Source organism: Phaseolus vulgaris, chromosome 2 (assembly GCF_000499845.2).
Source record: "Phaseolus vulgaris cultivar G19833 chromosome 2, P. vulgaris v2.0, whole genome shotgun sequence".
NCBI lineage: Eukaryota > Viridiplantae > Streptophyta > Magnoliopsida > Fabales > Fabaceae > Phaseolus > Phaseolus vulgaris.
This window is the reverse complement of record NC_023758.2, coordinates 40,396,221-40,423,767: the sequence shown is the minus strand read 5'-3', so window position 1 is coordinate 40,423,767 and position 27,547 is coordinate 40,396,221. Positions and strand designations below refer to the sequence as shown.

The window sequence follows — 27,547 nt, the reverse complement described above, 5'->3', positions numbered from 1 at the left end:
TTCTAAAAGCTTAAAATTGATTATAAGAAGTGTTAGCTCAATATTTTTTTTAAACCTTTTCCCCTTAAAAGAAGAGATTGAACTAGACGTTTTTGTTTTCTTAAAAATTGGGTAAGTTATTTTCATACCAACCTTTTCGTCTCTGCAAGTACATATACTTTTATGTGCATTTGCCATATATTTATAACACCAATCACAAACAAGATCCGCCACAAAACAAAAACACTCGATTTTGAAATAAGGAACGAAGAACTCTTTACTTCATCAACTTTGGTATTTTCCGGCAATCTGAACCTACTCATGAACTTCCCGCTGCTACGCTCCACGCGATGCCAAGTATGTCCGAAATTGAATTAGTCTTCTCTTAGAAATATACTTTCTTTCCTTTCTTCAATTCTGTAAATTCTTCCTTTCAGGGATGTTGTTATACTTTCAATTTCAAAAGATTCAATTCAAAAGGTGACTCTAAATTCATATTGCTCTGTCAGTCTTTAAGTTCATTCCATCACAATTTTCTGTACTGTTATTTGCTGCTAATCAATCAAATTTAGTATTGAACCCTCACCAGATAATGGTTAACCTCTTATATATTAAGTCAGTTTTATTTGAGCTTCAGATATAAAAACTATTCTAAGATCTTACAATCCAAAGTTATCAAAATGAAATTTTATTTCTCAACCACCATATTGCTACTTGTATTTTACAACATCTTTGTAGCATCAATCACACACTTGATCCTCAGCACACATAACAAGAGAATTTCCACAAAGTAACCAAGTAACCTTAACCAGAAATTTCAATGGCCTTCACATCAGGCTTCTTAGTATCTTCCTTAGGAACACTAACAGTGAGAACGCCATTTTCCATAGAAGCCTTTACTTGATCCACTCTTGCATTCTCCGGCAATCTGAACCTCCTCATGAACTTCCCACTGCTACGCTCCACGCGATGCCACGTGTCGTTCTTATCTTCCTTCTCAACATTCCTCTCTCCACTTATCTGGAGAACCCTATCATCTTCAATCTCTACCTTCACTTCCTCCTTCTTCAGTCCTGGAATGTCAGCCCTGAACACGTGTGCCTCCGGGGTCTCCTTCCAATCCACATGGGTGCTCACAAATGCTGAATTCTGGCGTGAAAATTCGGGGAAGGAGGAAGAAAGAGAATTGGGGAAAGGAGAATCCTTGAAGGGATCCCACACATCCAGGGAGAAAGGATCAAAGACGTTGCTCCGTCGCCCACCCAAGAAACTTGAAATCAGTGACATCTTCACTTTCTGTTACTTGCAGAGTTGGAGATTTAGTGAAATGGTTAACAGGTAATCCTTTTCTTGTTTGATGATGTGCAGAGGAAGTGATGCAGTATTTATAGGAAGTGAAAGGATAATGTAGTATGTTCCAGAATATTCTGTTCTCACTTTGCTTCGTTCTTTCTAATTTCATATGATTCCGCAAACTTCTAAACTTATTCTGCAGGATCTAGCAGGTTCTAGTCTTTTTAATATTATTGTATTTTTTTTATTGCCATATCATATTGATGAAAAATAAACCCGTTCCTAAGGCACCTCTCCGGATTTGGATAGAGAATCGTATCCGTTTTAATTTTAAATTATTAAAATCTTTATAGTTATAAAATAATTAAAAATAAAAATAAATTATTTAAAAAATATTTTATTTTATATCTTTTGGCTTGTTTAGTATTCACACAGTTCATTTATATGTTATTTAAATGAATTCAAATTTTATTTATTTAAATAAAAATATAATTAAATTATAAAAGTACTTTAAATAAATAAATACAGCTTCATTTATCATCAATAAATTGTTAGAATGTAGGAAAAATGAATGGATTTGAATGGAAAGTGGTATGAAAATTTGTAGATGTGATCAAATAAATAAAATAAAATAATTTTTTCTACAAATATAAATTTTAAATTAAAAAAGTAATTATAAATATTAATAAAAATCATATTTATATCTAATAAATCATAATATTTTTACAAAATATTAAAATTTCAATTATTTTATTTTAGTTATTATTATTTATTTTTATTATAATATAAAAAATACATCAATAAAATATTAATAATTAATAAATAAATAAAATATATATATATATATATATATATATATATTAGATTACAAATTCCGTAGTTATTTTAACTACTAATTATTTAAATTTTAAATTTAATAGCAAAAATCTTGATAATTAATTTGATGTTAATTTACAAACTATTTATCAATAATAAAAATTAATTTAAAAATTAATAATATTTTAATTTTTAAAATAGTCTTTAATTTAGTTACTATAATAATTAATTATTTTTTATTTCTAAAATAAGTTTCTATTTAATTTTGTAAAATAATTTTTCAGGATTGATTGAGCTTTAAGCATATGAATTTTATTATTTTTACAGATCTTATTATGTTCCTTATAGAAATGTATTAGATGGCATGATTCTTAATTGAATGATAGTAAAATTTCACAATATTATTTTGAAGATGCTAAAATAATTAATAAATTAAACATTAATGTAATGATGACAATTAAAATATTATAATTTTATTTTAATTGAGATGAAACAAATATTTATTCATGTTGATTTTGTAACAATATTTTTCTTAATAAAGAAAAATTTAGAGAAAAAAAAAAGAGAAACAAGAATAAAATTTCAAAATAAAATAAAAGTTTAGTAAATATAATTTTTCAAGGAATCTATACCTATATATAAAGGGGATTCCCTTCTTAACTGCTCTTAATTTTTTTTCCTATTTTATCCTTATATTAATATTTAATTTTATTATTGTATTATGGTCATTGTGTCATTTCTTATTCCCACTTTAACTGCTCTAAATGGTTTTCCTACTTTATCCTTGCTTAATATTTTGTGATACGTTTTATTAGAAGAGTGGAGAGAGAGGGGTGAAATGTGGGTTTATGCACGATTACTTTTTTTAGGCAAAAAAAATTATATATAAGAAAACTATGAGAGAGGAAGAATATAGAAACATCTTAAAAACTATTATGCTATTTGATATTCTTTCTACAGAGTCCCGCAAATTCAATTTTGGTATTCTTTCAACAAATTCAATTTTGGTGCGTTTTCTTTCATATTTCTCAAGCACAAGAGGAAGAAGGAGATAGAGAAGAAGAAATCGAGAAGTTTCAAGCTGTGAAGCTCAGCGTGAGCAAACGCCTTCATTGTTGACCCTTCCAACATCTAAATGCAAGCGTTGGCTGCCACTATGTCTCCCGCCTCCTCAAAATTCTAATTTTGAGATTCTGAAACAGTGTATTACTGTTTCTCTTCACATTTCATCACAGTCACTTCACCATGTATTCCGTCTCTTCAATGCTTCAAAAACTCTAATTTTTAGATTCTCAAATGTGTATTGCTAATTTTCTTTATATTTCATCTCTTTTATTTATCTTATTTTGCTTTTCCTATTTCTTTAATATATACATTTTATTTTTTCCAATAGAGATGTTTAGTTTATTTTATAAATTAATAACTTCAATTTCTTTACTCAGTAAGAATCACATTATTAAAATAATATTACATTTGATTTATTGTGATAAAAAAATATAATTATTTAATTATTTTTAACATATTTAATTAAATATATATATACCTATATATATATATATATATATACCTATATGTAAAGGGATTATCCTATTTAACAACTCTTAATTATTTCCCTATTTTATCTTTATATAAATATTTGATTATATTATGGACATTGTTGTCATTTCTTATTTTTTCTAAAATATGTAATATATGTGGAGGAACAATTTTAAATTGAAATAGAGGTTGGAGACGGTGAATTCGAAAAATAGAAAGAAGAATGTCTCTTCAAAATTGAGAGAAAGAAAAATATTAGTGGAAATACGGGAGAAGATGAACAATTTTGAATTGCAAAAATGGTTAATGTGTGTGACATTCTTAGAAAATAAAATTTGTAAAGAATAAAACACTTAGAATAATAATCAATTATTCGCATTGGTTAAGCCAATTCACACAAAGTATAATAATTTTACATAATGTCATTTTTTATTTATAATATACTATAAATTTATATTGTTAAGATAAATGTATAAATTATAATATTATTTATTTAAATTTTAATATTAAACATAAATATATATAAATGAAAAAATTAAAAAATGCGGATACACAGGCCCGTAGTATTTATAGTATTTATAAAGACTTTGTTAAACAAGTGAATTTGGTATGTGAATAGTCAATGATATAATTTTCATTACTGTTTGAATATAATTCAAATCCACGTACTTGTCATCAGAAAATATTAAGAATATTTAACACCACTTGTTTCATTAAGTAGTGTATAAGTTCTATTTATTAAAAAAAAATGCGAGTGCATAAAAGATGAAAAAATTATATATATTTATAAATTAAAATATTTAATAAAATATATTTATTAAAATATAAAAAAATATATATTTTGCATAACCTAAATGGGGAGTTACTAAATAAAATGAAAACCGATAACTACATAGTTTTATTAATTTCTAAGATTTTTATTTTGTTCTTAATTTAAAGTGGTTTCGAAGTGAAAAATAAATAAATCATACTTACCAATATAAATGTTTGAATTAAAGTTCCTTTACGATAGAATTAAAGTAAATTTTGTTCTTGTTTAGATAAGAAGTCATAAAACCCCATAACTCAGTGAAAAAATGGAGTCAAGTACTCAAACCATAAGATGGCTAATGATTTGCTGGAAATTATCAGATGAAAAATTCAATTGCAATATATAAAAGGGTGGCAAGAGGAGCTGGATTCGTGTGCAATGAAGATATATGAAAGTGATAGTGTTCTTCTCCTTTCCTTCCTTTTATTCTATAAATTCTTGCATTAATCTGAATTGATGTTGTTCAATTAACATTTGAGTTCATTCTATTTAAATTATTTTATTAGTTATTATTTGTTGCTAAAAATGAGCTATTATTAAAACCATCAACAAATAATGATTTTACCCTCTTATCAATGCTTGTAGAGTTAGCATGATTCTACCCAGGCTTTACTGTCACAATATAAAACTGTTTCAAGATACTCTTACAAACCAAAGTTATCAAAATGAAATTTTATTTTTCAACATCCTTATTGTTACATGTATTTTACACCATCTTTATGGCATCAATCACACACAAGATTCTCAGCAAGCAAAACACGCCATTTTCAACAAAATATTACTCAGAAATTTCAATGGACTTGACATCAGGCTTCTTAACCTCTTCCTTGGGAACAGTGACAGTGAGAACACCATTTTCCACAGAAGCCTTCACCTCATCCACTTTTGCATTCTCCGGCAATCTGAACCTCCTCATGAACTTCCCGCTGCTACGCTCCACGCGATGCCACGTGTCGTTCTTATCTTCCTTCTCCACCTTCCTCTCTCCGCTTATCTGAAGAACCCTATCATCTTCGATTTCTACCTTCACTTCCTCCTTCTTCAGTCCTGGAATGTCAGCCTTGAACACGTGTGCCTCCGGGGTCTCCTTCCAATCCACATGGGTGCTCACAAATGCTGAATTTTGGCGTGAAATCTCAGGGAATGAAGAAGAAAGAGAATCAGGGAAAGGAAAACCCTTGAAGGGATCAAACACATCCAGAGAGAAAGGATCAAAGACGTTGCTCCTTCGCCCACCGAAGAAACTTGGAATTAGCGACATGCTTATAATTATAGAACTTGTCAGAAATTTGAAACTTAGCAGGTTGTAGTGTGATCGTAATCAGGTAATTCTGTTATGGTTTGATGATGTACAGAGGAACTGATGCAGTATTTATAGGAAGTGAAAGGATACTGTAATATGGTCCAGAACGTTCTATTCTCACTTTGCTCCATTCTTTCCAAGTTTCACATGATTCCACAAACTTCTGTACTTATCCCGCATGATTTAGAAGGTTCTGGTCTTTTAGATATTATTGTCTTGTTTTTTATTAATATTATTTTGATCCACACATTATACAATACATTATAACCGATAAAAGCCTACAGAATTCTACAAAACCCATGAAACATATACAAGATATCACTAGACATGAAATAAAAAATATTAAAAAAGAAAAAATAATAAAATCTTTCCTTTAAATGAATTCAAATTTCACTATTTAGATGAAAAATGTAATTAAGTTAAAAAAGTATTTTATTATAACAAAAATACCTTGATAAATTTGTAGTGATTTGAGAGGAAAATATAAAAAAAGAGAAATTATTTGGATTAAGATATATTAAAATGGATTTGTGAGAAAAAATTATATAAGTTTGTGAATGATAGGATGATTGTAAGAGAATTTTTAATTTTTTTAAAATATGTAAAGTGTAGATTTATAAATTTTCTCATATCTTTAAAATATGAGATTTTTAAACAAATTACAAATTACTTAACATATGAAATATCAGCATAAAAGTAAAATTTCAGTTATAAAGTTAGGAATGTAAAAAATTTAAAAAACTTTTATTTCAACTTCAAATAATTTTTTATGTAAAAACATAGTTTTATTTATTTTTATTTATTTTTATTATAAATACATATGCAAAATATTTTAATAAAATCAAATCAAAAACAATTTTTTATTGTTATTGTAATATATAAAAATGTTATTTTTATATGTGTATAAAAAAGTTAAGGATAATTTTAACTTTTTAATCATATTATATAACTTCTGGCATATTTCTTTGCTTTTCTTCTCTTCACAGAGGAGAATGATTTTATTACTCTTCCACAATTCATTGCCTTTCTATCTTAGCAATTGAATGGATACAAATATAAAAGATATTATTTTTTTTTTCGAGTGAACAATGTTCACTCAGATCCAAACGAACCATAAGAATGGATAATTTGTGACTTTACACTAGGGGTTTTGACAGCAATTTTAGGTGATTAGAATACAAGTACTTATATAAGAACACACTAACAACAAACACTTAACATCATAATAAATTAATATTTTATTTATTTTTATATTATTATAAACAGTGTTAAATATATATTTTTTACTATTCATATCATAACAACACTTTTTTCTAAAAAAAAATAGTGATGACCTTTACAATTCAATCAATGACAAGAGAAGATTACATTACATTAGAAGATAATTATGAAATAAAAATCAATTTTAAAAATAGAAAATAATTAGTTATTATAGTGACTAAATTAAATATTATTTTAATTTTTTTTAGTTCTTAAATTAATTTCATTTATAGTTAAATAATTTCTAAATTGGTATCTAAATAATTGGTAATTAAAACCTTGAAAGTTAATTAAATATCAATTTAAAAATTATTTAACAATAATATAAACTAATTTAAAAATCAAAACATTTTTTAGTCTCTAAAGTAATTTTTAATTTAATCATTATAGCAACTAATTATTTTTTGTCTATTATTTTCTTGTAGAAAATCTTTAAACAATAGATTTTTAGGTTTTTACTACTTAAATCATCTTTAAAACAATCATTATAATATAGAATCCTATTTTATTTTATGTATTTTACTATACCACCTACTTTTTAATATATATATATATTAATTTTTTACTGTAATGAAAAAGTGTTATTAAAAGCTATATTGTAGTAATTTTTTATTTACATTTTCTAAATTAGTCAGCAATTTGTAACTTACAACTACAATAAAATTATTAAATAAAAATTAATTTTAGAGATAAAAATAATTAATTAATATAATAATTAAATTAGAGACTAAAAAATTATTATTTTTTAAATTAATTTATATTATTGATAAATAGTTTCTAAATTGGTATCTAATTAGTTACCAAAATTTTTACTACCAAATTTATAATTTAAATAATTGATAAATAAAACCTTGATAGTTAGTTAGATATCGATTTAAATTTTTGTTGTCAACAATAAAAACTAATTTAGAAACTAATAATTTTTTTAATTTTTAAAATAATTTCTAATTTAATCACTATAATAACTAATTATTTTTATGTTTAAAATTAATTTTTATTTAGTAATTTTTTTTATTGTGTATGATAATATATATATATATATATATAAATATAGGTCCTTTAAAAAAATTATGGCAGACTAGAGTAATAATGCTGACATTAAGTTTTGTTTGGTCACACATAACAATGTGAAAGTGATAGATGAAGGAATTTAAGAATGAGTATTCAGTGGTATGAAAGTGACTTCATTAGCTAAATCACATTAATATATTACAATATTAATTTTTATTTTTACTTTTATTTTGTAAATATATTTATAAATTTATTCATGAACTAATTCAATATAATGGTTTTAATTATTTAGAAGTTGTACATTTCATTAGAAAAGTTCTGTGAGAAAATAGGGTTTTAATGAAGTATTTGGTGACTTCTTAGGTATGATATTATAGAGACTTTATTTTTGTGAACCTTGATTACTATTTGTAGTTCAAAAGAGTTTTAGTGAAAAAGTTTAGTCACGTATTTTTTTACAGTTTCTAGGATTAATGGGAAGTTCAACTTTGTGAATCTTAATTGTTAACTATATAAGTTTTATTTTCCTAAAGAATCCAACTTTACCATTCTCAATTCCAAAATATTTGTAGAAATGCATGCATGTAACTAAGGCATTGAAATGAAAAAAAAATATAGATTTTTGGTGGAAAAAAAATTGTCATTTGGTTTTTTCTAATAATTTTTTAGGTGTAGTGGAAGAATTCAATTTTATGAATCTCTTTTGTTTGTTGTAATCTTTTTGGTCAAAGAATTTAACGGTATAAAAAAATTGTGGAATTGCATAAAAGTAGAAAAGAAATAGGTTTTAGAGGAAAATTTAGATCACTTGAGTATGTTGCAAGGATTTTTGAGGTACTTCACTTTTGTGAACCTTAATTCTTCACTATAGTCTTTTTATTAATAAATTCAATAATCCTAATTTTTTATTTGAAATTTTTTTCTAAAATTTATATAACTAACACATTAAATGGGGAAATATGAGTTTAGTAAAAAATTTAGATCACTTGAGTATGTTGAGACTTCATTTATATGAAATTTGGTTGTTCATTGTAGTTTTATTGTCACATAATCAAAAAATATAATTTTCTATTCCATAATATTTTTTTTAAAAATGTGTGGTGATAGTCACAAATAAAAAACGAAATAGGATTTTAGTGTAAAATTTAGATCACTTATGTAATTTTTAAAGGTTTTAAGGCATGACGAAAGATTTTTTTTTTTTAACATTAGTTGTTCAATGTAATTTTTTTTGCCAAGGAATAACTATCCCATTATCTATTGTAAAAGATTATAGAAATGTGTGAATGCATCAAAAGTGAAAATGTGTGTTCTTATAGTATGTTAGTACTTATAATGGTTTATTTATACTTAAGCGATAACGATTTTACGATGTTTAATTATACCATTCAACACCATAATCACATTTATAATGAATTAATGTATGTATTTATCTTTACTCCTATTTGATAATGGATAAAAATGTCACTTGATAATTCAATAAACTTAGTTGGTAGACATTATTGGAAGGTGATGTGATGTACTCTGAGTTAAAGAAAATGTACCAAAAAAATATATGTGGAAGTTGTTGTTCTCCAATATCGCAAACACAGAATTTGATTTTTCATATATAATCTGGATATTATAGTCTTCTCTTAGTAGTATTCTTCTCCTTTCCTTCCTTTAATTATGTAAATTCTTCCTTAAGATATTGTTATACTTCTTCAATTTCAAAAGATTCAATTCAAAAGGTGACCCTAAATTCATATTGCTCTGTTAATCTTTAAGTGCATTCTATCACATCTTAGTGCAATAGGCAGCTGTTATGATAATATACACTACATTATTTTATTTTCTGTACTATTATTTGCTGCTAATCAAACTTAAATATTAAACCATCAGCATATAATGGTTAACCTCTTACACTAACTCAGTATTATTTGAGCATCAGATAAAAACTATTCTAAGATATTCTTTCAAACCAAAGTTATCAAAATGAAATTTTATTTCTCAACAACCACATTGCTACTTGTAGTTTACACAATCTTTATAGCATCAATCACACACTTGATCCTCAGCAAACATAACACCAGATTTTCCAAAAGTAAACTTAACCAGAAATTTCAATGGCCTTCACATCAGGCTTCTTAGAATCTTCCTTAGGAACACTAACAGTGAGAACACCATTTTCCATAGAAGCCTTTACTTCATTCACTTTTGCATTCTCCGGCAATCTGAACCTCCTCATGAACTTCCCACTGCTACGCTCCACGCGATGCCACGTGTCGTTCTTATCTTCCTTCTCAACATTCCTCTCTCCACTTATCTGGAGAACCCTATCATCTTCAATCTCTACCTTCACTTCCTCCTTCTTCAGTCCTGGAATGTCAGCCCTGAAGACGTGTGCCTCCGGGGTCTCCTTCCAATCCACATGGGTGCTCACAAATGCTGAATTTTGGCGTGAAAAATCGGGGAAGGAGGAAGAAAGAGAATTGGGGAAAGGGAAATCCTTGAAGGGATCCCACACATCCAGGGAGAAAGGATCAAAGACGTTGCTCCGTCGCCCACCCAAGAAACTTGGTATCAGTGACATCTTCACTTTGTCTTACTTGCAGAGATTCGAAAGTTGGGAGATTTAGTGAAATGTTAAACAGAGGTAATTGATTTCTAGTTTGATGATGTGCAGAGGAAGTGATGCAGTATTTATAGGAGGTGAAAGGATAATGTGGTATGTTCCAGAAAATTCTATTCTCACTTTGCTTCGTTCTTTCTAGTCTCATATGATGCCGCAAACTTCTAATCTTATTCCGCAGGATCTAGCAGGTTCTAGTCCTTTTAATATCATTGTCTTTTTTCTTTTTAAATCCTTTCCTAAGCTACCTCTCCAGATTTGGATGGAAAATTATTTCCGTCTTTAATTTAAATTATTAAAATATTTATAGTTTATAAGATAATTAAAAAAAGTATTTTATTATTTTTTCTTTTTTTCACACAATTTTTTATTTTTATCTCATATGTTATTTGATTTGTTTAATATTCACAAAAATACACTTATATACTAAAATATTTATTTCCATATCACAATGTTTATTCTCGATTACACATTTTCTTTTATAATATTTTATTCAAATGTTAACTGAATTTTGGAAAATTTAAATCTCATTTTATCAATCAAATAAGACACACATTTACTTATTTATCATTTTTTAATATTTATTTTTTACATTAAAATATTTTACTTTTAATTTTAAGTGTTCTATAGTCTAAATTCTTAGAATACGAGTTCTTTGAACATTGAATCTTTAATAATAACATGTTTTTTTTAAAAATTATTTAATTAATATTTAAAATAATAAGAGATGAATGTGAACACAAATATAAATATATCCGTTATTTGACTAGAATGATAAAAAATAAAATTCCATACTAGAGTATATGTGAATGAATTTTTATTTTAAATATGAGAATATATAGTGAAATTTGTACGCACCTATAACCAACATTATGATATCCAGATGAACAAACGAAATATCTAGACATGAAATAACAAAAAATTAAAAAATGATAACATTAACGCAATTTTCACTTTTACAAATTCAAAACACTTATAGTGACACAGTTTTCTTTTATAAATTCAAAACAACGTGTCATGTATGATTTATTTAAAAAATTATTATATAATGCTAATCCGATATGGACAAAATTTTCAAAATCAACCCATTTTAATAATTGTTTACGAAAATTGCACGATTTTAAAAATTTCCCCGTTTTTGTTGTTACACATAACAATGTGAAAGTGAAAGATAGAGGAATTTGAGGCTGCAGAGTCCCCCTTAATAATATATTAGCTTACATGATGATGTGTATTGAGCTGTGTCAAAGTGATCATTAGCTACAACTACATTATTACATTATATTATTAATATTTTTGTTACTTTTATTTTGTAAATGTAATAAATTTACAAACTTATTCATCAAATAATTTAATAGTTATATAATCATTTAAAAGTTATACATTTCATTAATAACTTAGAACTTCGAAAAATTATGTGAAAGAAATAGGATTTTAATGAAATATTTGGGTGGCTTAGGTATTTTCTAACGAATATTTAGGTATGATGGAGACTTCAATTTTGTGAATCTTAGATGTTATTTGTAGTTTTTTTTTCTACAATTCCTATAGTGATCATTTTCGATTCCAATATATTTGTTCAAATGTGTGTAACTAATACGTAAAAGATGAAAAAAATAGGTTTGTAGTAAAAAAATTGGTTCACTTAAGAATATTTTTGCTACTTTTAAGATTGGTGGGGAGACTTCATTTCTCTTAACCTTGACTTTAGTGAAAAATTATGCCATTTGAATTTTTCAAACGAGGTGTAATGAAATACTTCATTTTTGTTAACCTTGTCTGTTTGTTGTATTTTGTTGTGAAAGACTATAACACTATCATTTTTAAATAAAATTTATTTGTTTATTTGGTGAAACAAAAAAATGCATCAAAAGTAGAAAAAATAGTTTTTTTTTATATAAGTGTAGATTCTCACTTATAACAATTTATTATTTTAATTAAAATTTAATAATTGAATTTATATGTGTTTTAATTTTTTTTAATTTTGTGTTTTTACAATAAATTTTTTAAATAAAATGTCTATATTTATAAATGAACAAAATATGCAAAAGTTCAAGTTGTTTTCTAGATCATAGAATCTCCATCATAGAATGTGGAAAAGAGAATTAAACAACATATACATAGACATCAATATATAATTGAGTGCAAAGTTGCTTTCTTGTTTATTATTTTATATTTTTATTTTTATATTTTGCCTTTTCATGAAATGCTAAAATTTTTTAATTGATTCTTTTGTAATTTTTCATTGAATTTTAATAATAAAAATTTTGTTTTTCAATTTTCTATAACAGTTGTTTTGATTTTATCATTATTTAAAAAATTAACTTTTGTGAAAAAATCGTACTTTTGAACGCATTTTAAAAAAAAAATTTAAAAAATTCTACTTGAACGCATGATTGAGAATGAATTTTTATATTTAAATTTTAATAATTAAATAATTATGAGAAATTTATCAAATATTAATAATTAGATAACTTATGATAAATTTATCGATGAAAAAAACTTAAGAGTAAATTATATTTTTTTTATTTTTAATCTTTTTATATTCTCATGCTAAATCAACATAATTTATTCTTTTTATTTTTACTTTTGTTACTAGTTTAATTGGGTTGGAGATAATTTGAGAACTAATTTTCACTGAATCAATTGAGAGATGGCTTAGGATTATAGACCTTCAATGATTACTTAAAACCTTTGATAATAAAAAAATTTACTTTTGTAAATCTTAACTATTCATTATATTCTTTGTGTTAACGAATTCAAAAGTACTATACTTTTGACTCAAAAAGTTTTTTTAAAATACGTGTAACTAACAAGTCAAAAGTGGAAAAAGTAGGAGTTTAATAGAAAATTTAAGTCACTTAAATACTTTTTAACTAATTTTTTAGTTAATTAAATTTTTGGCATGGATGTGATGTTAGATTATATATAAGAGGGAAAGAAGTTCCAACAACAATTTTTGGATTATAAACTAAACTATAAACATGTTTTTTTAAATATAATAATATTAATACTGATAATTAATTTAATTAAGAATCCAGTTTAGTATTGTAAAATTAATTATATTTAAATTAAATATTAATTTTAGATTATGTTAAAAGGATTTTATAATTTTCTTTTTATATAAATTCTCATGTTATAAAAAAAAATTATAATTGAATCTGTTGATATATGTAATTAGTTTATACATATTCACCAAAACCTACTAAAGACAGATTTTATACTAAAAATACAACTTCTTATTCTTAATATGTTTAATGTCACTTGAATCAGATCATACAAATTTATTTATTCATTGCATTTCATATATCCTATGTCAGCCTCAGTTATTACCATTACATATATACGCTTTGCCACGTCAACCTCACTTAGCCTCAAATGAAAGTTTTTCAAGAAATAGTGTCAAATAAACGCTTTCGTTTTTCCTTAGTTGTGCTAAAATTTTCTTGACTCAAAAAAACAAAGTTTATCAAACGAAAAAGTTCTTTGACACTCCCAATAGTAAACAACCCCTAAAAATAATATAATAATATTTTACATTATAAAGCAGTTTTAGAACTTCTTTTGTTAACGAAAAACATATCCCGATTGGTAGAAGTAATTTATTTGAAGAGATCTAGAATGAAATGAGTTGACATTAAAATCTTTTTAACCATATGAAAAAAGCTCATTGGATTGAGCTATGAAGGCTACAGGTAAAAGCATAAGAAACACCATTAGCTTTGATCATTGCATGGAAACTCACACACAGAAGCAAACCATACTCTTAATGAAGGGGATTTTACTTTTCCAAAACATATTATACAAATCAAACTTTATTTTTCTTATGCATTTCATACAACATCTTTATAACATAAAAAACACAAGATCATCAAATTTTCAACAAAGTGACAAAGTACCCTTAACCAGAAATTTCAATGGACTTGACATCAGGCTTCTTAACCTCTTCCTTGGGAACAGTGACAGTGAGCACACCATTTTCCATAGAAGCCTTCACTTGATCCACTTTTGCATTCTCCGGCAATCTGAACTTCCTCATGAACTTCCCACTGCTACGCTCCACGCGATGCAATGTGTCATTCTTATCTTCCTTCTCCACGTTCCTCTCTCCGCTTATCTGAAGAACCCTATCGTCTTCAATCTCTACCTTCACTTCCTCCTTCTTCAGTCCTGGAATGTCAGCCTTGAACACGTGTGCCTCCGGGGTCTCCTTCCAATCCACATGGGTGCTCACAAATGCTGAATTCTGGCGTGAAAATTCAGGGAAGGAGGGAGAAAGAGAATTGGGAAAAGGAAAATCCTTGAAGGGATCCCACACTTCCAGAGAGAAAGGATCAAAGACGTTGCTCCTTCGCCCACCCAAGAAACTTGGAATCAGTGACATCTTGAGTTTGTTTTACTTGCACAGATTCAAAAAGAGTTAATTGATTTCTAGTTTGATGATGTGCAGAGGAAGTGATGCAGTATTTATAGGAAGCAAAAGGATAATGTAGTATGTTCCAGAAATTCTGCTTTCACTTTGGTTTTGCGTTACCTGTTTCAGATCATTCCGGAAACTTCTATATTTACCCAGGATCATTGAGAAAGCTCTGTTTGTTTCCATGTACTTATGGATATGAACTACTTAGGCCCAATGTACATAATAACAATTAAAGCCCAATATCAGAGTTATCTAATGCGGAAGAAAGACGAAAAACCTTCAAAAGAAGTGGAAAAAAATAGAATTGTAGTATTACTTAGACGGATAAAAGAATGTAATTTTTTTATGTAAAAAAAAATATTTTTTCTTAACATAAGTTGTTTATTATTTTAAAAAAGTAGTTATAGAAAACTATACAAGTTAAGAAATTAAAAATGAGATATCTTAATGTTTACTGTACTACTTTTACCATAAAATTATCGTTTATTTATGCTAACAATTATTTAATTTTAAAAACTGAAAAATATGTGATACAACAATAATTATTAAAAAAAGCAAATAAGTTGAGTAATAAATTAAAAATTATTAAAAATTAATAAATAAATTGAAGATAAAAGGATAAAAACAATAATTATTTATCTATTTATGACAAATAATGAAAACAAAAATTATTTTAACTACACGAAAACTTGTCAATAAGAACTGAATTGAAAATTTTAAAATTTATAAAGTAATTAAAATTGAATTAAAGTCATAAAGAAAAGAATGATAATTGTGATACAAGAAATTATGGATACTAAGATTACATATGAAGAAATATTTTGTGAAGTGAGGTAGATGTGATAAGAATGGATGTTATGAGTTGGAGATGGCGTTGGCATGGTTGGTCTTGGGAAGCGTGATGGTGAGAACGCCGTCTTCCATGGAGGCCATCATGTGATCGGGTTGGGCGTTGGGAGGGACCGTGAAAGACTTTTTGAAATTGGAGCTTCTGCGGTTGACGCGGTGGCTGCTGTCGCTGTCTTCTTGTGTCTCCACCGTCATCGCTCCGCTCACCTGAAGCACTCTTCCGTCTTCCACCTCCACCTTCACATCCTCCCTCCTCAACCCCGGCACCTCGCCCTTCAGCACGTGCGCATCCGCCGTCTCCTCCCACTTGAACTGCCCACTCAGAAACGAGGGGTCGCAGGACAGTGCGGAGGTGGATAGCGCCGTGAAAGGGGAGTCCTGGAAGGGGTTGGCGTTTGGAACGATCGACATTTTTTTTTATCAGAGAGAAAGAAAAAGATTATTTGGTTTGGGAGCAGTTTTGCGCTGTATTAAAGGACTTTTTCTAAGGTTACGAGAATTCTTCGCCAACCCTCACGACGGAGTATTGCATGTGGACATCATTTTCTTTTTCTTTTATTAGATGTCATTTAATATTTCAAATGTGCATTTATCACTTCTTATTTAGTTTTGTTCCTCTAAGTATATCAAGTTAAAAAATAAATTCAGACGATTCAAAGTTATTTTAAGCGTTCATTCATTATTTACAATTAATGAAGAGAAACTGAACATGTATTGATTTCAAAAAAAGTAGAAAGTAGAAACATAAATGTACATCGCCAATAATTTAAATAATTTAGTTAAAGAGGAAAAATAAACTTATTTTACTTTATATATTTATAAGTAAGTCCATTTTTATTAAATAAATTATAGTTAATTATTTTAATATTTTTAATAAATACTTTTTCAACGAAACACAAAAACTAGACTCAGAAGCATACTACAATAGAATCATGCAATCAAATTAGTCTTTATAACACTAAGTTTTTAGTCAATGATGTATTAATTCAAAATGCTTTCAAACTTTAATTACTCATTTCAGTGATTAAAACAACCCAACCACAGGAAGAACACAGCTGAATTCATATCGCCACAAAAAGAGGCAAGAAAGATGAGAAAAGAAAGGGTTCTTAAATCAGTGAACATTGTGCAAGTGAATCCAATGACATATTGAAAAAAAAAATGGTAGAGACAAGGGAAATACAGACATAATGTAATTTATCATCCTTTTGCAACATAAAAGTCTTGCCCTGTTTTTTTCCTATATAGTTAGGCCGGAGAGAATGTTACCTTTAAATATTACACTATAAAGGCGAGTATAGGAAACATTATTCCTTATGTTTTCTTCTCTTGGGTTTTCCTTCATGAGAATTGTCTGCGGACATAGAGGAAATGCCAGTGCTGTGACCATGTGAGACCTCAGACAAGTTGAATTTGGATTTAGATTTAGACTCGTGTCTTTTTCTTGAAAAACTTGATGGCTCAGAAACTTCAGACACAGAGCTTTTCTGTCTGCTACCTTTTGATGAAGCTGCACGTCCACCACTTTGCATAGGAAAGTATCGAGATGAAGTTGTACCTGTGATTCCAGAAGAATTTCGATCTGCATGTCTTACTCTGGTTGACTCTAGTTCTTTAGGATCAGGGAAATTGACGGTTGATACTCGCATTGAAATCTTTGCTGCAGTAAAGCAAAAGAGAAGATAATTAATGCTTGAATTCAAAGGCTACAAAATTAAAAACCTATAAGAATTAAAAGTATCACTAAACACTCCCAAGAACCAGAGTCTAGTAACACAAAGTGATAAAGAAAAGTAGTCAAACACAGCAAGGGAAAATCCAATCCAACATAAAAAGGGTGGGGGGAGGGAGGGCCGGAACAAAAACGGGAGTGAGATCCACGTTAATGCACACAGTTTCTAAAAAACATAGCTAATAAGAAAACTGCTGGTCAAGTTCAAAATCAAAAGTAAATCATTTGCTACAGCACTTGCAATATAATTTTCTGCCATACATGAATATTGAACTCATATTCACATACTTTTGTTAAGAAAAAAAAATCAATTGAACAAATAATGAAACCTCAGATTAGAGGTTTCATGGTTCACACATTGAAATTCATGAAAATTACAAGCAAATGTTGAGCTGGAGAAATGGCTGGTTTGCCAGTTTGGCAGAAGAGATAAGGGTCGAATCTAATAGTTTTTCAAAAGCTACTAGTAGCTTGTAAAAAATAATGAGAATTTTCATATTCAGTTTTATTATTCTAGAAGGTCAAACAAACACACAGAAATTTTTTAAAAGTGATTTTTAAAAGAAAAATACATGTGAAGCAAATGAACTCTTATCACAACTCATAAACTGACTATATTAGCAAACAAGATATACATTAAGTACTAACTCATGGATGCTACAGCAAGTACATCCAACACATTGTTAAAGCTATTTACTCAGACAGCTCTTGATGCAAAACCAGGTACTGCCCCATCTTACATGTTCTTATGACTTGAGATTGTATCTCAAATTATAGTGACTAACAATAAAGCTCTCTGGGAGAGCAGGAATAGTTCTCAAATAATTCTTACATTGAAATGGCCAAAGAACAAAGATTAGCCATTGCCCCCATCTTACATGTTCTTATAACTTGAGATTCTGCCTCAAATAATAGTAATAATAAAGTTCTTGCTCTATGTGAGCTAGAATAATTCTCAGAATTCTTGTAGATATCCTTCATTTTACAGTAACAGAGGTCATTAAACAAAACAAAATCTATGGATGCTTACCAATTTTTGGTTCTGTAGAGGAAATAAAAACTGTTTCGTCTGGCTCATGAGCAGAAAAATTTACAAAATCATATACCTTTCCTGCCACCATAATACGAAAAGTAAGGCACTTGCACAAATTGAAGTTGAGAACATAGATTGATGGTGTCACAGATGATTAATTTTATTTACCTGATGAACCCTCAAAGCTGGCTATCTTACCATCATTATGAAGTGTGACAAACAATTTCTGTCCATGTATATCAGATAAAAAATCCTGGCCAACATCACACACACATCAAGCAGGACAACAATGGCAATAATTAACATAACATCAAGCAAGGCTCTTCCATCATCTAACTCCTAGATGGAAGGAAACACCGCCAATACAGACACAAGCTTATTAGAATATAATGCAACCTTAAAAAGTTATAAAAATTGACCAGTTTCCTATGATAAGGTAAGGGGGTAAATGTCAGCAAATGAATATAGAGGTAATACACAGAAATGTATTTTTCCACACTCCTTAATAAGATCTAACACGAGAAAAATTAACATGAAACGTGTACGGCAACTTTTAATCTCCAAACAGAATCTAACACAAGAAAAATTAGGCTTAGTAGAAAGGCTTGATAAAAAAGAAGCCTAATTTTTTGAAAACTGAAATCAATGTACTAATTTTTATTTTTAACTTTTCTTGATACCACACTTGATTTTTCGCTTTTGTAATGACAATGATATCAAACCTTAGTGACTTTTATTTTTCATTTTGTTGGCAACAACAATTCAGATTCAGTTTAAAAGAAATAAACAAACCAAAGGCATAAAGGACAAACTTACATTGGAAGAAGGCAACTTAAGAAACAAAAGTTCAGTTGAGTCAGTCAAGTTAATGAGCGCTTCATTGGTGTCTTCCACGTATTCTGCAGAAGGCATGTAATCTTCTGCACCCTCCAAATCCCCCATTGAAATTTGCAGAGCCTAAAATAAACCCCACCCATATTTAAAGCAAACACAGAAGAAAGGAAGACAGAAAATCAAATAGCGGAAAACAGTAAACAATTCTTCAGTTCAAATGCAGATAAACATACTGTGATGCCAAACTGGGTTGGATTATGAACACAAGTTGAGTCCATCAATGGTGAAAATTCAATTCTACTACTACCCTAACACATTCGCTCTACAATGATTAGCATAGTCACTTCAGACCATCCCGAAAAAAGTGGAATGGCTAGTAGTCAGAAAATTTATTTACAGATTAATAAATTTATGCTGTATATGCATAAATGCTCAAAAATTTTAAAAACTAAATTAATTACATTTACATAATTAACAAAAGGTGGCCAGAAAACACTGATCATAACCATAAACAGAAATGCAGTATGGTAGATGAGATGACAGAAGATAAGGTCCGAGTTGCCCACAAGGGTTGCAATAGGGTATTCAAGGATGGAGGGTGGAAATACTTCAAAATTCAGAGAGGATGGCTGTGCTTCAAAACAGAGATTGCTCAATGTTGAAAAACTGAATAAGGATGGTAAAAGAGAGTTTTATTGAAAAACTGAATAAGGGTGGTAAAAGAGAGTTTTTCGCCAAACCGTTCCAATGTTTCATTTGATAGTAAGAGAAACACGGTAATCATTGTTAATTACACCATGTTTATCATCGCCTAGCATTCAAATATAGATGTCAAGAACAACTGCACTTTATCAATAGTCACCAGATCAGGCAATTGCGAATTCAATGCTATATACTCATATTTCCCAATAACCGTTTTTTATCTCAAAAATTCTATCAGAAAAACAAGTCATTATATCTCTAAACTAAGCTGAATCAAAGACACAAACATGTTCACAAGACAGAAAAATAAAATAAAAACTCTGAACCCTAGAGCGACAGCCTCACTCAGTACAAAAACAATAAAATTCTACATAAACAGGGTTCCATTTGATTTAATTTGGCGAATCGTATGGTAAAGAGAGAAAAACGAGTTGCGTGAATGGTTTCTAAAGAATACAGAGTAGAGTGAGTGAGTTACCGGAAACTGCGCAGTTGCAGGGTTCGTCGTCGAACGAAGAAAGAAAGAAGAGGCGCAGACAATGAAAGAGGCAGCTTCAACATATATTCACTAATTTAAAATAGATAAAAAATAATTAGGGCCTGCATTTGTTTTATATAAAAAACATTCTACCATATATGTTATAAATGTGAATAAATAAAACTGGTTTCATTTTTAATTCATTTTAATATATTTTTAATATCCATATAAATGAAAAAAGAAAGTTGTGTTAAAACAAGTTTAGGGCTGTACAATATTAATATTAGGGTTCAAATTGTTGCATTCGATAATTTTCCTGGACTATCCTTTTATTTTAAAATGAGCTTTTAAATATAATTTGTTACTATATAACATTTAAATATAAAAAAAAATATTTTAAAACTTTTTATTTTTATTTTTTTTCTAACAAATCAATTAAAACATAACAATATTATTCATATATATATATAACAATATTTCTTATTTTCTGTTGATAACGTATATAAAAAATTTCAACTATTTTTTTTTATTAATTATATTTAATGTGTTAGCAAATAATATAATGATATTTCATTTAAACAATTTACTTAATTAATTATATTTTTTTTATAATTTAATAACTAAATATTAGTTTCTTTACAAAGATTATAAAATATATTAATTAAAATTGAGTATCTAAAAATAATGCTTAATGTCTGGATAGCATAATATAATACCATTTTACTCAAATAACATAATATTTTATTTCATCCTTTGCAAATTTAAATCAATATAATGTCAAAATCCAATAACTTATATCAAATCTATTTTTCTTCCTTTATTTACCTAGGAAGGTTGGTAGATAATTTCTTTGATAAACATTAATCTCGTAAACATATAATTATATTTAATATTTGTTTTCAAAAGTATTAGATGTGAAATTAAAATGTAATACATAACTTGTCAATTATATAATAATCTTACGTTAAAGAAAATATTTTTTTTTTCTTAAGATTTTCCAACATTATAAGGTAGTATTAATCATTAGTAAATCTCATTTAACTTAGTTCAATAATCAGGTTCATATGTTTATTATCTATATTTATAAATTAATAAATGAGATTTATTAATACTCATCGAATAAATATCATCACATATACATTGATCTATCGAAGTCATTATTCACAGTGATAATCATATAATAAAAAATAATTTAGATTAAAATTCTAAATGACTTAATTCTTATTGTTATAATCTTTATTATGATGATAAATCTAAAATTATAATGAAGGATTTTATCAAAATAATTATTATATTAAATAATATTAATATGATAAAGAAAATATTTTGTTATAAATAAAAAATAGAAATAAGTAATGTTTTACCTTGAGACATACATTTATTCCTAAGAATTTCCCACTTATATTAGAGTCAATTAGTTATATATCTCATTTTATTTTCTATTTCAGTTCATCAAACTCCTTTAGGGGATTCTACAAGAAAACAAATTTAATTATTATTAAAGTTCTTTTAATATAAATATAAATTTATTTTTTTATTTTTTTAATTTAAAAATGATTTATATATGCTTAGAGGATACCTAAACCTTTTATCTTAAATCAATAAAAAACAATTATCAGTATTTTAAAATTACAACTTAAATGAGCTATCATAAGTGAAATTTCAAATTTTATAATTGCTAAATTGATATTTAGTTGATTTTTTTCTCTAATTCAATATTAAATTTGAAAAAAATGTATGTGTTAATGAAATTAACAACCAAAATAACTCCACATAATTTTAATCCTAAAAGTTTAGAATCAAATATAGTTGCTAAACATGCTACTCATACATGTTATCAAGATTATATGAGTAGTGAAAAAAAATGTATTTAATCCCTTTCATGTGAATAACAAAAAAAAAAAACTTAGTAAACCAATGACAATCATAATACCATGGAAGAGATTAATTTATGACATAATTCCATGAAATAAGTGTACCATTATTTGTATTTTTTATTTATTTATAAGTATTTGCTACGACTTAATTATAGGAGTTGTCATTTCAACATTTAAACATATGCTATAAAACTTAGTTATTAGTGAGTTAAAGATATGTGAATTTTTTTGCTCGTCTCAATCCCATTGGACTTAGGGTACGGTTGGATGAGTGTCTTTAGAAGTTGTTAAAGGAGAGAAACATAATAAAATAAACCTTTTATATGTTAAAATTAATTTGTGAAGAATAAAATTTGGAGAAGTTATATAATAATTTTAACAAATTAACATAATTTTAAGCTAATTTTAATTCATGAACAAGTTTATTTTATTTTATTTTCTTTAGATTTTGTTTAAATAACTCATCCAAATTGTGTTTTCCCATTATCAATTTGTTACCCAAAGTTAAGTATAGATTGCAACCTGTCCATTATGAAAGGATCTTGTGGTGGAGGTATAATAGTAATATTCACTTCGCTCTCAAAGAGATGGTTACTAAGATGATAGATAATAGTATAAAGATTCAAACAGAAGAATAAATAAGGTTGAGTTCCTTAGAGAAGTTGAAGATGCTACTCTTTAGGAAGCCATAACAACTAGCTTTCTAACATTTTAGCAAGTCATTATTTTGAAGACTCACACATATAACCCTTCATCTTAAAATTCATCCTTGTTCCCATTGACCACATGGGTATAATTGTTCCTTCAGATTACATGTGTCATGGTTTCTCCCAAAACAATCCACCTTAACCTTCACATTTGTTCCAATACAAATTTTGGTGGTACCTATACTAGATTGATCTATGTTTTCCACCCTTGAACGTTCAACCCCAACAAATCAAGTTAGATGAACCCTTTTAACCCTCAACCACGCTCACACTATTTTCCTACTTATTATGTGTTTTTCTTTCCCTTTTATAGTGGTTTAGGGTTTATCTTTCCCCGTTAAAACCATCATGTAACCTCCCCACTTTGTATTTAAAGTTCTAAAGTACTAATTTGAGGTTGAATTATTTCAATATTAAGAGTAATGCTGTTTTTGACTTACTCTAATTTTTGTGCAGATTTAAATTAAATAATATTTTTACAGAAAAATAAATATCAAAAGTGAAAAAAAAATGATATTGTGAAGAATTCAATACAAAAGTAATATTAATGACTACAACCAATTAAATAAATCTAAAACAAAATAATTAAAACATAAATAAAAAAATAAAAAAGTAACAGATCAGCCTTAGAGGTTACTAATTTCAACTCATATAATCTTAAACACACCTCACCCCATTTTTGGCAGGCCAGGTCAAGCCAAAACGAGTCGAAGTGACCCGTTTTGCTGTAACTAGTTATATTTAGAGTGAATAGTTCTCCTTTAAAAGTATACACAATTGTCATTTCAGTCTCATAAGATATTTCAGAAAGAAAAAATTTCAGAAAAGGTCCTTCTATGTACAATCCAAGAATCTATAATTCAATTTAGTCTAAAATTGAAAAACTTATGTAATTTAATAATAATATTTCTTCCAGGATTAAAATTACAATTAATAATTAAGTTTGACCTACAGAAACATCCTATGACTCCTTTTACTTTCAAAAACTACGACAATAGTAGCCGCTGCTCTATATAGCAAGGTGTAATATAAACTTAAAAAACAAGGAGAAGATTGTGAAAATTACAAATTTCACTTTTGTAATTTTTCTCTCCTGAAGTTGTAGGTACAAAAAATTAATAGCTTGTTTGTAAATGATTGTTAAAAACAATTACTTATTTTATTTAAGAAAATATTTTCTAAGAAAACACCGGTAAATTTTTATTTTTTTTAAAGCTAAGCTATTTAAACTAACTTTAACCAGAGGAGATTAGTACCATATACAGGACAGGTGGGGAATATGTTTTCCATCTGCTAAAAAAAACTAAATGATTAAAAAAATATTGACATGTATGCATAACTCAAGGGTAGTAAGATGGTCAAAAAATAGGGCAGTGTTGAGAATTAGTTTATCAAGGATATGGCTCTCTGACACATGGCTTTGGATCTGGCAATAACTTCTGGCCAAGTGGCTTCAACCCTCTTTTGGACCAGTACCTTACAAATGAAGTTTCTAGCTTCCTCACCTATCATCACAATCATTAAGGAAGTGTTATTTCTTTTTCCAAATTTATCCATAGTGATAAAACATAAGAACTTAATTAATATTCATGAATGAAAAGAATAAGAGAGGAGTTCCATACAAGTAACACATTTTGTACCACTTTTCGTCTTCCTTCTATCTAACTATGTTTTCTGATTCTTACCTTTTACATTTCTATTTCATACACATTTCATTGCCTTGAATAAAATTAATCTCTAGAAGTGAAGAATGTCAATCATGTGTTGATGTTGAAAGTCCCGATAGATCTTTTATGTGGCTTGTTAAGAGTAACTTGTTTGATAGAAATAATCTCCATAAATAAAGCACTTAATCACTATTAATGTATCTTTTGTCAATATTCAGATCAATTACACAATGTGTGATAACCACTGTCGTATATGGTTTCAAACAAACTTAAGTGCAATATAGAGGTTATAGAAGTTCCCATTGGCACAAAGAAACATGCCAGAGATGTAGAACAGTTCCATTAAATGAGTGGAGTTAGTTTACTTGGTTACACAAAAAGCTTTTCTGAGAATTTACTACACCAATGCTTTGGATGAAGACGAGTCATTCTGGAATTTTTGTGGAAAATATATTTTCATTTTTACTAGAATCTTAGTTGTTGTCTATAAAAGAGGTAGAGGTATCGGAGCTTTTAAGCTTGAAGATTTTATTTCTGCTACATTTCTCTTTCGTTATAGGATCTGTCAAACAGAACTTCTCATTCTCTTCCATTAATGAAAAAGTTCCTCTTATCAAGAAAAATTAATCACAACAAACAATTCTACCACCCAAAATGTAAAATGAAAAACATACCTGCTTAACAATAAATGGCTCCTCAGCAAGACTCAATGGCTCTGTCAAAATAGTTAGAAACCCATTCCGATTGCCATAAACAATGTCAGTGAATGGTCGATCACCCACCTGCCATAAATATTATGCTTTAACTTTTAACATAAATCTGAATCAAACACTACAAAAAAGTAGCTGATAGAAGATAACACTGCAGAATTCTTATGTACCATAATTAATCGTGAAGCTTCACAACCAAAATGCTTCTCGATTTCTTCAGCTGTACCGGCTGGCTTCTTCACCCCTGAAGCATTCGTACACATATCAACATCACTACTAAAGCCATTTATCCCAAGGGAATAATTCACAGTCCCAGTATTTTAAACAGAGCAGAGATATCATGTATTTTCAAGTTTCAAGATAAAGAAATATTGCAGAAAATACTCTAAAATAAAAGGCAAAACTCACTATGTCTGATGACTTTAATTCCAATTGCACCTTCAAGCATCCTAGCTTTTGAACCATCATGGTCATATTCATGAAGTCCTGATTCAAAAAAAAAACACAATACTTTAGGTGATATAGTGAACAACTAGTACCATAAAATTCAGAACAACTTCAAATTGCTTAAGCTAGTATTACCAGCAGAGTTACTAAACACAGCAATATCATGACCAAACTCCAATTTACAAGACTCCAATGAAGACTCAAGTGGTGGCCAGGGCTTCAAAGAGTAAGGTGCTGTAATAGTATTATCTTTGTCAAATACAACTCCCTTAAATCCCTTTCTGCGCAGCTCAGCCCAATCAACGTACCTTATATCAGGAACAGAAATATGGGGCATTGCCAATTTCGGGTCTTTTAAGATCACCATAGTTGAACATATAATGCCCTCCAAGTTGATTCTTTGGCCAATTGCTGCTTTCACATCTACCCACCACATGTTTGTGAAAGGCCTGGCCTTGTTATTTTCCTTGAATTCTCCTTGTTTGTCTACTTGATGTTGATAGTGGTTTCTTGTTCTTATATTTTGATTATTGGTGTCTTCTGTGTCACTGTCAAGGAAGAACTGTACAAATAATAATTGTTTGTGGTTCTGATTTAAATTGGAATTGTATCTAGAACGGTTATTGCTCTCTTGCCCTTTGCTGCAATTGTGGGTCTGAGGAAGACTTGGGCCACAGAAGTTTCTAAGGGAAATTTGGCTATCTGCATTGGCAAGTGATAGAGTGGTGAGTTTTCTCTTTTGTTGAGCACGATGATGGACGTTAAGATGGCTGGGAATGTGGTACCAGCAACTTGGAAGCTGAGCAGCGGCAGTAGTTGACAGCATTTTATAGTTTTTCTTGCTTAACTAATGCCATGACCACATGTTGCTACAGATGTATGCTTCAATCATTGCTATTGATATAATAGCAGTGATCAGCTTAATTAGAAACATTAAGATCAAAAGAAAATTACAGTTTTTAATTAAAGATCAATAAATAGCAAAAGCAACATCAATGAAGGTATAATGAAGATCAGCATCTTACATAAAAGATTCTACATTCGAGAAAATTTGAAAAATTAAATATATAATTTCATAAACACAACTCACGATCGCTTCAACGAACGAATAATTTGAAATAAATCGAAGTAATAATAAAGAAAAGATTCAACGAACAAAAAACCAGATCAAAATCAAAGGGCAATCGTTTATAAGAAAGAATAAAAACCCTACAATCGGAATTCTAATCGAAAAGAGAAGAGGTGCAAAAGGTACCTTGAAACGGTGCGCTAGGGTTTTATTCTTCAGCTATAATAGGAATGAATGTTGGGATATAAGAAAACGTTACGTTGTTTCGTCACCGCATCGGTATCTCGTTCAATAACGTTGTGACACGTGGATGAATTGAGGATATCCTTGATATTGGTTTTCTCATTGCATGTTTAGATATGGATCCCTTGCGTGAGCTCAGCCTTTGGAAAATTATATTGC

The 27,547-nt window shown here is 28.3% G+C and overlaps 7 protein-coding genes across 9 annotated transcripts; all 7 read right to left on the bottom strand.

Moving 5' to 3' along the window:
- Window positions 1-651: 651 nt before the first annotated feature.
- Window positions 652-1,427, bottom strand: LOC137812075 (18.5 kDa class I heat shock protein-like). The gene has a single exon (XM_068613964.1). The coding sequence runs from the start codon at window positions 1,264-1,266 to the stop codon at window positions 784-786; it is 483 nt and encodes a 160-aa protein (XP_068470065.1). The 5' UTR covers window positions 1,267-1,427; the 3' UTR covers window positions 652-783.
- Window positions 1,428-5,092: 3,665 nt separating this feature from the next.
- On the bottom strand, window positions 5,093-5,870 carry LOC137812072 (18.5 kDa class I heat shock protein-like). The gene has a single exon (XM_068613962.1). It carries the CDS (start codon window positions 5,694-5,696, stop codon window positions 5,214-5,216), a length of 483 nt encoding a protein of 160 aa, XP_068470063.1. The 5' UTR covers window positions 5,697-5,870; the 3' UTR covers window positions 5,093-5,213.
- A 4,105-nt stretch (window positions 5,871-9,975) lies between these two features.
- On the bottom strand, window positions 9,976-10,792 carry LOC137812074 (18.5 kDa class I heat shock protein-like). Its single transcript, XM_068613963.1, has one exon. It carries the CDS (start codon window positions 10,579-10,581, stop codon window positions 10,099-10,101), a length of 483 nt encoding a protein of 160 aa, XP_068470064.1. The 5' UTR covers window positions 10,582-10,792; the 3' UTR covers window positions 9,976-10,098.
- A 3,594-nt stretch (window positions 10,793-14,386) lies between these two features.
- Window positions 14,387-15,070, bottom strand: LOC137812071 (18.5 kDa class I heat shock protein-like). Its single transcript, XM_068613961.1, has one exon. It carries the CDS (start codon window positions 15,002-15,004, stop codon window positions 14,522-14,524), a length of 483 nt encoding a protein of 160 aa, XP_068470062.1. The 5' UTR covers window positions 15,005-15,070; the 3' UTR covers window positions 14,387-14,521.
- An 825-nt stretch (window positions 15,071-15,895) lies between these two features.
- On the bottom strand, window positions 15,896-16,300 carry LOC137809491 (18.1 kDa class I heat shock protein-like). Its single transcript, XM_068610599.1, has one exon. It carries the CDS (start codon window positions 16,298-16,300, stop codon window positions 15,896-15,898), a length of 405 nt encoding a protein of 134 aa, XP_068466700.1.
- A 680-nt stretch (window positions 16,301-16,980) lies between these two features.
- Window positions 16,981-20,790, bottom strand: LOC137812070 (mediator-associated protein 2). 2 transcript variants are annotated; one of them, XM_068613959.1, is made up of 6 exons: window positions 20,229-20,334; window positions 19,995-20,117; window positions 19,471-19,611; window positions 18,823-18,907; window positions 18,652-18,732; window positions 16,981-17,549 (listed from the first exon to the last, which is right to left on the bottom strand). In XM_068613959.1, the coding sequence occupies exons 2-6, from the start codon at window positions 19,995-19,997 to the stop codon at window positions 17,197-17,199; spliced, it is 663 nt and encodes a 220-aa protein (XP_068470060.1). In that variant the 5' UTR covers window positions 19,998-20,117; window positions 20,229-20,334; the 3' UTR covers window positions 16,981-17,196. The 2 variants fall into 2 exon arrangements, with proteins under 2 accessions (XP_068470060.1, XP_068470061.1); XM_068613960.1 differs by lacking the exons at window positions 19,995-20,117; window positions 20,229-20,334 and adding an exon at window positions 20,669-20,790.
- A 3,659-nt stretch (window positions 20,791-24,449) lies between these two features.
- On the bottom strand, window positions 24,450-27,547 carry LOC137812069 (phosphatidylglycerophosphate phosphatase 1, chloroplastic/mitochondrial-like). 2 transcript variants are annotated; one of them, XM_068613957.1, is made up of 6 exons: window positions 27,332-27,547; window positions 26,212-26,970; window positions 26,038-26,115; window positions 25,800-25,873; window positions 25,594-25,701; window positions 24,450-24,757 (listed from the first exon to the last, which is right to left on the bottom strand). In XM_068613957.1, the coding sequence occupies exons 2-6, from the start codon at window positions 26,900-26,902 to the stop codon at window positions 24,644-24,646; spliced, it is 1,065 nt and encodes a 354-aa protein (XP_068470058.1). In that variant the 5' UTR covers window positions 26,903-26,970; window positions 27,332-27,547; the 3' UTR covers window positions 24,450-24,643. The 2 variants fall into 2 exon arrangements, with proteins under 2 accessions (XP_068470058.1, XP_068470059.1); XM_068613958.1 differs by having other exon boundaries at window positions 26,212-26,995; window positions 27,332-27,363.

Coding starts and splice junctions, on each gene's coding strand:
- LOC137812075 (XM_068613964.1), bottom strand. CDS start 1,266: ATGTCACTGATTTCAAGTTTCTTGGGTGGGCGACGGAGCAACGTCTTT.
- LOC137812072 (XM_068613962.1), bottom strand. CDS start 5,696: ATGTCGCTAATTCCAAGTTTCTTCGGTGGGCGAAGGAGCAACGTCTTT.
- LOC137812074 (XM_068613963.1), bottom strand. CDS start 10,581: ATGTCACTGATACCAAGTTTCTTGGGTGGGCGACGGAGCAACGTCTTT.
- LOC137812071 (XM_068613961.1), bottom strand. CDS start 15,004: ATGTCACTGATTCCAAGTTTCTTGGGTGGGCGAAGGAGCAACGTCTTT.
- LOC137809491 (XM_068610599.1), bottom strand. CDS start 16,300: ATGTCGATCGTTCCAAACGCCAACCCCTTCCAGGACTCCCCTTTCACG.
- LOC137812070 (XM_068613959.1), bottom strand. Junction 18,908..19,470: donor TTAAGTTGCCTTCTTCCAAT/GTAAGTTTGTCC, acceptor GATGTTGGCCAG/GATTTTTTATCTGATATACA. Junction 17,550..18,651: donor CTCTACAGAACCAAAAATTG/GTAAGCATCCAT, acceptor GCTTTACTGCAG/CAAAGATTTCAATGCGAGTA.
- LOC137812069 (XM_068613957.1), bottom strand. CDS start 26,902: ATGCTGTCAACTACTGCCGCTGCTCAGCTTCCAAGTTGCTGGTACCAC. Junction 26,116..26,211: donor TGTGTTTAGTAACTCTGCTG/GTAATACTAGCT, acceptor TTTTTGAATCAG/GACTTCATGAATATGACCAT. Junction 25,702..25,799: donor AAGCTTCACGATTAATTATG/GTACATAAGAAT, acceptor TATTTATGGCAG/GTGGGTGATCGACCATTCAC.